The sequence below is a fragment of the Lynx canadensis genome, chromosome B4, assembly GCF_007474595.2.
Source record: "Lynx canadensis isolate LIC74 chromosome B4, mLynCan4.pri.v2, whole genome shotgun sequence".
Taxonomy (NCBI): Eukaryota; Metazoa; Chordata; class Mammalia; order Carnivora; family Felidae; genus Lynx; species Lynx canadensis.
In genome coordinates, this window is record NC_044309.1 from 87,606,517 (window position 1) to 87,615,997 (window position 9,481).

General features: G+C 33.8%; 1 protein-coding gene across 4 annotated transcripts in view; it reads left to right on the forward strand.

The window, feature by feature from the left end:
* The window catches only part of USP15 (ubiquitin specific peptidase 15), a 119,581-nt gene extending 114,073 nt beyond the window's left edge, over positions 1–5,508 (forward strand). For all 4 annotated transcript variants that reach the window (XM_030323094.1, XM_030323095.1, XM_030323096.1 and 1 more), the window contains 2 exons: positions 402–490; positions 3,530–5,508. In XM_030323094.1, coding sequence (XP_030178954.1) covers positions 402–490; positions 3,530–3,712 — 272 coding nt within the window. In that variant the 3' untranslated portion in view covers positions 3,713–5,508. The remainder of the gene's footprint in view (positions 1–401; positions 491–3,529) is intronic.
* Positions 5,509–9,481: the final 3,973 nt, after the last annotated feature.

A 9,481-nucleotide genomic window follows, 5' to 3' on the forward strand; every position in this document is an offset into this window, starting at 1 on the left:
AGATAATACCTTCTCTATGAGATAATACATGTAAAGTACAGAGCTTTGTGCCTGATCCGCAATAAGCACTACATAAATGTTAATTCTCATTTATTGTCATTCATATTGTTATTCTGTGCACTAAAAAATAATAGATCTATTCTGTTGTCCTTGGGATTAAAAAAAAAAAGTCACAGATTTCAACTTCTTTGAAAACCATCTTAGGTATTTAGATTTTAGGAAATTATGCTAAAACCTATAATCGATGGAATCAGTTGAATGTGTAAAATATAGGCCTTGTGTACATGATTATCGTGCAGCTTTAGTATGTATTCCTTATATAGATGATTGTAAAGATTTGCAGGTTCCCCCCAGAAACCATAGATCATTCCAGTCACAGAAGTGATTATATTTTTCATTAGATACTGCTTTCGCAAAAAATAAAGATGATGGAAAATGGTACTACTTTGATGACAGTAGTGTCTCAACTGCATCTGAAGACCAGATTGTGGTAAGTGTGTCTTTTACTTCCTGAAAATTACAAGATCCATTTTTTTTTAAAGATGCCCATGGAATGGAACACTCTAGTCTGTATTCTAGCCATTCTAATAGTTAAGAGAGACTTGCTCTGATTTAAAGAAATGTAAAATTGTCCTCTAAATGGAAATTTGTCTTCTAAATCTGCCCACTAACATAAACATAAATTGCAACATGAAATTTTTTCTGGTACTTTTCAACATGAAAACTGGAATTTAAAATTATTCCTTTGGGAAATGAGCTCAGATATTTTGGACATTGACTACTTAAAATCAGAGTACTAATATAGAAAACAAGAAAATCCTTTAAGGGTCTTCCTTACCATACTTGTGATTTTTAAAGTAAAGTCTTATCCTGTATGACAGTTAAACATGTAAACTCAAAATTACATGATTAGATAAAACAAATTAGAGATTTTTTTTTTAATTAACCTTGTGTATCTGTTACTTTGATATCTTCTGAATAGTAGAAAAATGAGGAAGTAACATCTATTCACATTTACATCAGTTAACCAGCTACAGCTGGAGCCAAAATATTGGCATTTGCTTTGCTTCCCATCAGAGCATATTTTTATTATCAAATATTGATTGGTGAAGGGATGATGAGTTGATTCTAAGAAGAAAGCTAACACTCACTTGATAAAGGTTTATTTTTCTATTAAAGTTTGCCTTCTATGAATTTCACTGTTTGACCACAATATTATGAAGAGTGAGAAATGTAGTATTTGCTCCTGTGAGCACGGAGCTCATATTTCCCACGTAGAGATTTTCTTTTGGTGTTCAGAGCACTGACTGCTTTATTTCCCAGTTTCAGTTGAGGGCAGAAACCAGCTTTTTCTTGAGTTCATAATGCCTTAAATGTCTTCAACTTATATTGTTCAATTTAGTAAATTAATAAACTTCTGAGCTCTGTTATTGGCATAGTTTCAATTCACCATTGGGTGAAGAGATATGAAATAATTTTGACTTGTTTCTCTACAGGTATTTTAAGTTTGTGTGTGTGTGTGTGTGTTATGTACTGTTGCTTATCTCCCTATAGCTATAACATAAAAGAAAGACTAGAACGCTAATATTTTTAAAATCTGTATGTGCCTAAGTTAATTACATTTCCAGTTTATATTTAGACTTCTAATTTCAGCTCTCATCTGTCACTTTTCAATCGTGTTTTCCTCTTTAGTCTCCCAGCCAGAACATCCTGAAATTACCTATATTCTCTTTCAACATGTCTTTGACAGTGCTGCCCTAATCTTGCCTTCAAATAAACAATATATCTTGTTTTTATACAATACATGTATTTAATGTTACCTTACATCTTAACAATGATGATACTTCATTTAGTCAACAAGTATTTGAGTACCTTCTTCATGTAGGACTCAGTTCTAAACAAGATTAAAAGACCGCTATCTCTAACTTAAAGAGGCTTACAGTCCAGAGATGAGAGAGAAGTAAATTACCAATTATATCATAAGCACTATTAAATATCTTGGCTATAAGGAGAAAGGACAGCTATCTCTGCTGATGTGGGGTGTAAGGAGATAGGACCAGTGTAGGGGAGTTTGCATAATAAAGTGGTGTTTGACCTGAGTCTGCAACTACAAATAGAAAAATTAAACAAAAGAAGCAAAGAAAACAGTACTACAAAAGCAAGGAGGCATGATAAAACATGGTATTTAGCAAAACAGCAAACAATGTGGTATTACTGAAAGGAAATACCTGTTAGGAATATGGGGCAGAAATTAGGCTAGAGCTAAACGTGGCAGTCGGATCAAGGAAAATGACATTCTTCACAGTTTAAAGCTTTTCTTAAAAACTGTGAGAATCATAGGTGATTGTTAAGCAATAGAACATTATTAAATTTGGAATTTGAGACAAGAAGCAGGCTATTACAGCCTCCAGCAAAAACAAGGCTGTCATGTCACTTCAGCAATACAGATTTCTAAATTTAAAGCATGGTAGTAGTAATAAGTAAGCAAGTAAAAATAAAGTTGTGGTAGTATTGTATAAACAACAGGGAAATGGATTTATGAGATTATGAGTTCAGGAGTGAGTACCAGCCTAAGTTATAACTTTGCGTTGTTGGTCTTATACTTGAAGCCATAGGTTTGAATGAGTCACCTGGTGAGAAGATACAGAGTAAGAAAGAGTGGTGGGCAGGGGACAGAACATGATTTTTTTTTTTAAGTTGGGATTTACTAAGCCCACAAAAAAGTCAGATGCAACCGTGGAGATAGAAGATCTATGGTAAAGTAGTGTCATGAAAGCCAAAAATTGTTTGATGTAGGAAAGAAAAATAGTAAAGCATTAAATGCTACAGCGGGACTGAATAAAAGAACTTTAAACAGTATCCATTTAATTTGTTTACAGCCGGTTATTGCCCCTAGTGAAAGCCTGAAATTTCAGTAGAATGATGGGCGCAACAGATCATGCTGAATATAGGGGTTTGCATGAGAGTGAAAAATGGATATTATTTGGTGGCTCTGTCTATAGCCTGGCAGCTGGAGCAGGTGGTAGAGTGGAGAGGGATTTATAATGGGAAGAGACATGAGTGTTTTTTATGCCAAGAAGTCCAATTGGAATCACTAAATATACGCAGTGGTGACAAATGGAGCAGTACCCTGAAAGCAGCAGGAAAAGCTGGACTCCGGAGCAAACTGAGAGGGAAGGGATGAGTATTAGAAAGAAGCTTCCCTTTTCCTTAGACACAGGAGGGAAGCAGACATAGAACTGTTTCATGTGGCAGTAACTAGGTTAATCTGTGATAGAGTTGCATTTATTCATCTGTTTAGCTAATTTAAAAGAATAAAAATATTCATTCTAGTGACTCTTCTTCCTTTATATATAGAAGTGATCTTGTATTTAACCAATTTAAATAAGTTCCGTTTGTCCATGTACAGTTTTTCTATTTGACTTATGCCCTGTCTCCAAAATCAGTTACCAGGTGAAAAATCCATACTGTGCTTAATATGATCTTTGAGACTTATGCCCATTTTGACATCCTTTGTTTGTTTCAACAGTCTAAAGCAGCATATGTACTGTTCTACCAGAGACAAGACACTTTCAGTGGAACTGGCTTTTTTCCTCTTGACCGAGAAACTAAAGGTGCTTCAGCTGCCACAGGCATCCCGTTAGAAAGTGATGAAGATAGCAATGATAATGACAATGATATAGAAAACGAAAACTGTATGCACACTAACTAATGAAAGTCCTAGAAGCCATAAAAGAGAGACTTTCCTGCTGGTGGTATGGATGATGAGGTTACCCACCACATTAAACAAAAGTCTGAGATGGGGAGTTTCAGATAACCGAATGTAAATCCTTTATCAGATTTTAACTTGTGCAGTACTTGAAGTGAAACACAATGAAAACTTTAACAGAAATTGTCTCTTAATACATTTACAGTCTTGTAATTACAAGCTAAATATATATAGGAAATCACAAATAAATCCCTTTTAAGTTTGCTGCTGTTTTGATGAATTATGTTTTCTTTAATTTTTTGGATGTGAGTTAATTGATGACAGATGTTAAATTTGTGGATGTTGGTCATTTATTTTGCTCTAATAATACTGCAAGAAAACTATGGCTGAACTTAGTTTTTGGATAATCTAGTTCATGTGCATTAGGCTGCCACATATATTACTATGATATTTAGCTGCGGTATCAATGTGGCATAAATACTGCAGTAGTATTCTTGGAAAACCAAATTTTCAAATCTGTCCCTGGTAATCAACATGGGCCTATTGAAAAAACAAATCATGATACAGGAAACAATCTTGGAAAAGTTCTTTTCTTCTGTAGAATCATTAAAAATCCAGAATGTTATGTTCATATTACTGCCGCTGTGAAAAACAGGTTCTAGATTTCACACTCCATCTAAAATCATTTTTCAGTTAAATGTAAGTATTTTTTACTGCTATTGAGATCTATTCCTTAAGTATTCAAATTTTGTTGACTTGCTTTAAAACGCATATCTTTAATCTGGTGTTGGTCCAAAATTAAAATTTTTGCTGTTTTTCTCTACCCCATTTTTTGGTAATTTGGCAACCTTTAACCCTTCCAATTGCTATAATACATATAAGGACAGACTTATGGTATTCTGTGTCCATAGTAATAATTACATCAAGCTTAGATGAGAATTTTTTTTTCATATACTGGCCTTTAAATCATTAATGGACAATTGGCTTTAAAGGTAGGTCTGTTAACTTTCTTTGTGTGTTCCTGATGGAATTCACCATAGCCTTACAGCTTTTCTCAGAAGGTAACTTGTTATAAGAGAATTGGCATTTGCATGTTCTAGAGTCAGAACCTGTATAGTATATAAAGTATACAAACCTTGAATTTGATTTTTAGTTCACCACATTCAAGGATCCAGGATGCCAAAAATATGTGTGAACATTTGAAACATTTTTCATTTGCTGCTTTTTCCCTTTGATCTAGTTGAAAGAATGTATTGTCGATTGGCATACAATACTGCCTTTAATAGAAAAATCTAAATGCTGGGGCACATTTCACATATCGACTACCTGAGAAATTGCTTTGTGTCCCACTGTTATTAAAGCAAAAAGTATAATGTTCTTCACTTGAACTAATCAAATACAATAGATTATAAATTGTGTATTGTAAATAAAAGTTCACTCTGTGAGTGCACATTTTGGTAAATTATTTATTTATGTTAGCATTTAAAAGTAAAAAAGAAAAAAATGCATTTGACCAGGATAAATGAGGTATGTTGATCATGGCTTTGCTTTATACCTTGATATTAAAGCTGGTTTTTCATCCTGGTATTTTAAAAGCTGCTTTGGGTTTGTTTTTTGTTTTTTGTTTTTTTTTCCTTTTTTCTTTTCTTTTCTTTCTTTTCTCCTTTTTTTTTTTAATGTAAACTAACCTCCTGCATGACAGAGGTTAAAATTTTGTCTGCACTTGAGTTCACTTGAGTTTACATTTGAAATGTGCATGTTTATTTATACAGATTTCAATAAAGTTATTTAAGGCCTTATTTAAGTCTTTTATTTCTTACTCTGAATCTTGATAAAAATTCTATGTGGGTAGGTGACTATATGATAGACTTTTTAGTTATCATATAGTTAAAAAATAGAAAGGAAAGCATGTCACAGCTAAACAAATCCTGTTAAGGATGTGTTTTAAAGTTGAGTTTTTAAAAATATGCATTAAACATATATTTGTGCACCTACTAATCACTATTCTGTAGTCTTGAGATATAGCAGTAAACAAACATCCCTCCACTCAGAGCTTGCAGTCTTTCTGCTGTCTACCACTTAATAGACTTTCCATTTTTCTGAGGTTTAAAGAAAAACCAAATTAACTTTTCCAGCCCTAAATTGTAGTCTCCACCCTAACTGTCCATAGAGACCATTCCTTTTTTTTAAATTTTTTTTTTTCAACGTTTATTTATTTTTGGGACAGAGAGAGACAGAGCATCAACAGGGGAGGGGCAGAGAGAGAGGGAGACACAGAATCGGAAACAGGCTCCAGGCTCCGAGCCATCAGCCCAGAGCCCGACGCGGGGCTCGAACTCACGGACCGCGAGATCGTGACCTGGCTGAAGTCGGACGCTTAACCGACTGCGCCACCCAGGCGCCCCGAGACCATTCCTTTTTAATGCCTGCGATTAACTTTTATTCCCACTAAAAGAGGTGTTTTAAAATAGAAAAGGATGTTAATAATACCATGGAATTTGTCAAACTCAAATTACATTTTCAGCTGCAAAAAAAGGCAGTGCAAAAGGCTAGTCCATGCTCTAATTAAAAGTAGATATTCATAGGTAATAAAGGTGGTAATAATGCAGCCAACCTAGAATTCTGTTAGCTTTTCTACTTGGTAGTCATATGACTTTGAAGTTAATCTCCCCTACTATCTTTCTTCATCTGTAAAATTATAACAATGGTAGTATTCATTGAGCATTTACTCCAGACCAGGTAGTGTATTAAAGTGTTATATGTATTATCTCATTCATGCCCACAGTAGCTATGAGACAGACATTGATCGTCACCATTTTTCATTTGAAGAAACCAAGGTACAAAGCAGTTAAGTGATATTCCCAAGTTCATTCAATTACTGTGTGATAGAGCCAATATTCTGCCCTCAGATATGTGCACTGCCTCCCACTTTGTGACAGTGTCTGCCTCACAGGCTTGTTGAGATCCCAAATGAAATCATGTATTTTATGGAAAGGTGCTTTGTAAACTATGTGGTATACTCATTACTGATTTTAAGTGTAATATGGCATTTTTTTCCTTGTTTATCTGACTCAAGTACACCCTTCTGTATATTTCTGCAAATGCAGCCCTGATTTTCATGACTTTTTTTCTTCACCTGTAGTTTAGTTTTAATCCCTGAGCAAAAGCAACAGTTTAATACTTTGCTTAAATATCTTGCTTTCTCCTATAGTCTGTTCTTTTAGCAGTCCTATATTTATCCTTGCTTTCCTGGCAATGCACTATAAAACCACACAAAGCATTGATTTGGGCAAGAAGAAACCCAGTAACTACCAAAGCCAGTGATTCTGTATATGGATAGTAGTTTGTCACCAACTAATTTCATTGAGATGAGGACATCTTAAAATAAGCCAGGAAACTATGGGAGAAGATGAAGGGAGTCCCAGTAGCTTACCAAAGGGGTGGGGATGGGGCATATTCAAGTTGGAACCTTCCACCCCCCAGAGGAATTGACACTACAGTCGTGTATGGTGAAAATAAAAAGTCAACTTTCAAGTTGCTTTTTATTTTTATGTTCTTTATAGACAGTGCACTTGATTACTGCCAGCTTCCCACCCTCCTTTCTTGGTATGCTTCTGATCTTTGTGCAGTGTGCATTAGCACATTCTCTTTAACTCAGTTTTTAAAGTACAAATGTGGAAAATTCTTATATACTAGGGCATGGGACCAGACATCCTCTAAAATCTCAGAGGAGTAAGACTGTAAAGAAAGTAATTGCATTTCTGGAGGCAAAGAAGAATAGTGGACACCTTTGTTTGTATTTTTTACTCAATAAAATAAAATTTCTCTTTTTCTTTGAAATCACTTCTCTTGAAAACATAATTATGTGGATAATTCCCCAGTAATTCTTTTAATGACACTTAAAGGGCCAGAGGGTAGTAGAGAGGTGGGAAGGAGAGTACATGCATGTTCTTGACGACTTACATACTAAGATGCAGAACTATAGTAAATTGTTTTGTGACCAGATTTTTCCAATGAGAAATCTATATAATTTTCTTATAAGCATGTTAGGTTGTAGGACATTTCAATTAGATATGTATGTTTTTGATATGTTCAATTTATATTTACTCTGTATTAAAAATTTTTCCAAATAGCTCAGACAACAAAACTTTCATTTAAAAAGTATATTTAAATTTTTATAAGCTACATGAGTAGGTTTTTAAATATTAGAATTGGGAAGATAAAATGTATATGGTAAAATTCAAATTATCAGTCAAAATTTATTTTCAGTAATGATGGGGTAAAGAATATTTTGATGGATAATATAAAACTACAAAAATCATTTTTGGCAAATATATGCATTGGGAAACATACTCCACATCATACCGTAGTCTAATGATATCCCAACTCTGCCTTTGAGAGCCTGGAAATTGCCAGGGTAATAAGAGGAAAAGAGCCTACATTATAAAGGGAATCCAGAAAGTTGGTAAACCATTCATGAAAATCAAGCCTTGACAACATTTTGGACTAGAGTCTCAAAGGACAGGAAGAAAATCAAATGGATTTTGAGGTTTTTGTTTTTTTGTTTTTTCCCTAGAAATGTTAAATGTGATTACACAAAGCAGCTGAAAATACAGCTATCTCTTTGGTAATTGTTCTTTTAAATGGAAATGCTGTAAAAATAAGACCAATATCTTCCAGTATGCACAAAATCAAATATTTTAAATGTTCAAACTGTTTTGGTAATTAACTATATTCTACTGCAGAAAATCCTGGTTGAAGGTGGTACTCATTTTGCTCAAAATTTTCCTCCTATCAGGACCTTGTAGCTTGTTCTATATAGTTTGGTGAAACAAACCATAGTTTCATTTACTGTGATCTTCAAGTCCATTGCTAGCTGGAGTTAAAGCTCCATACATAAAAGTAAAAAGTATTGAACCATCCCAATAGTCTTTTCCCATAATGTATATTATTACATTTTTTTCAATAATTACATAATTTCTCAAACTTGTTTAAAAGCTTAAATATCACTTTGTTTTTTAATTCTTAAACCTTTAGGATTATTAAATTTTGTAACATCTCAAATCTCTTATTAAAACTTTTATTACAGTATTTGCCTTTCTTTCAAACTTTATAAGAGAACGTTGTAGGTTCACAGACATTGTAACTCCTTATTCCTCTTCTGCTCCTTGAGTCTTAGATACAATATACATAATTTAGACTCCACTAAAATATTCTGCTTGTCTGGCCTTCCATGTGTGCCTTCACTGTTTCATCTGGCCTGCTTTCTTCTGACCTTCAATTCTCCCTATGAGCAAATGAAAGTATTTCATTTTCTTTATAGTGAAAACCATCTTTCCATTATATCAAATGGTGAATTATCAGTGTCCTGAAAATAACTTAAAACAAAGCACCCTACAAACAAATACAGATCATTTTAGAATTGCCCTCAATTGAGAGAAACAAAAACAATAAATTGTAAATATAGAGAAACTATTTGTAGTGTATTTTTTTGAGGGTGGATTCCCGTAGAACTTTTAAATATTGAGTGACTTTAGTAAAATTAAACTCTTTAGTTTAAAAAACTCGGAATTACATTCCATTTTGAGCCATGTGTCTATGCGTGAGTTGAGGTGATTGATACTGCAGATGTAAACAGTAAACATCAGTAATTACAGATACTTGGTTAGTATATTTGTTGGGATACCATGAGATTTGGTAGGGAACATTCTAAATTTAGAAACCATTTCCCCACAGCTAGCTCTAAACAAGTCATTAGCTGATGTTTCAGTT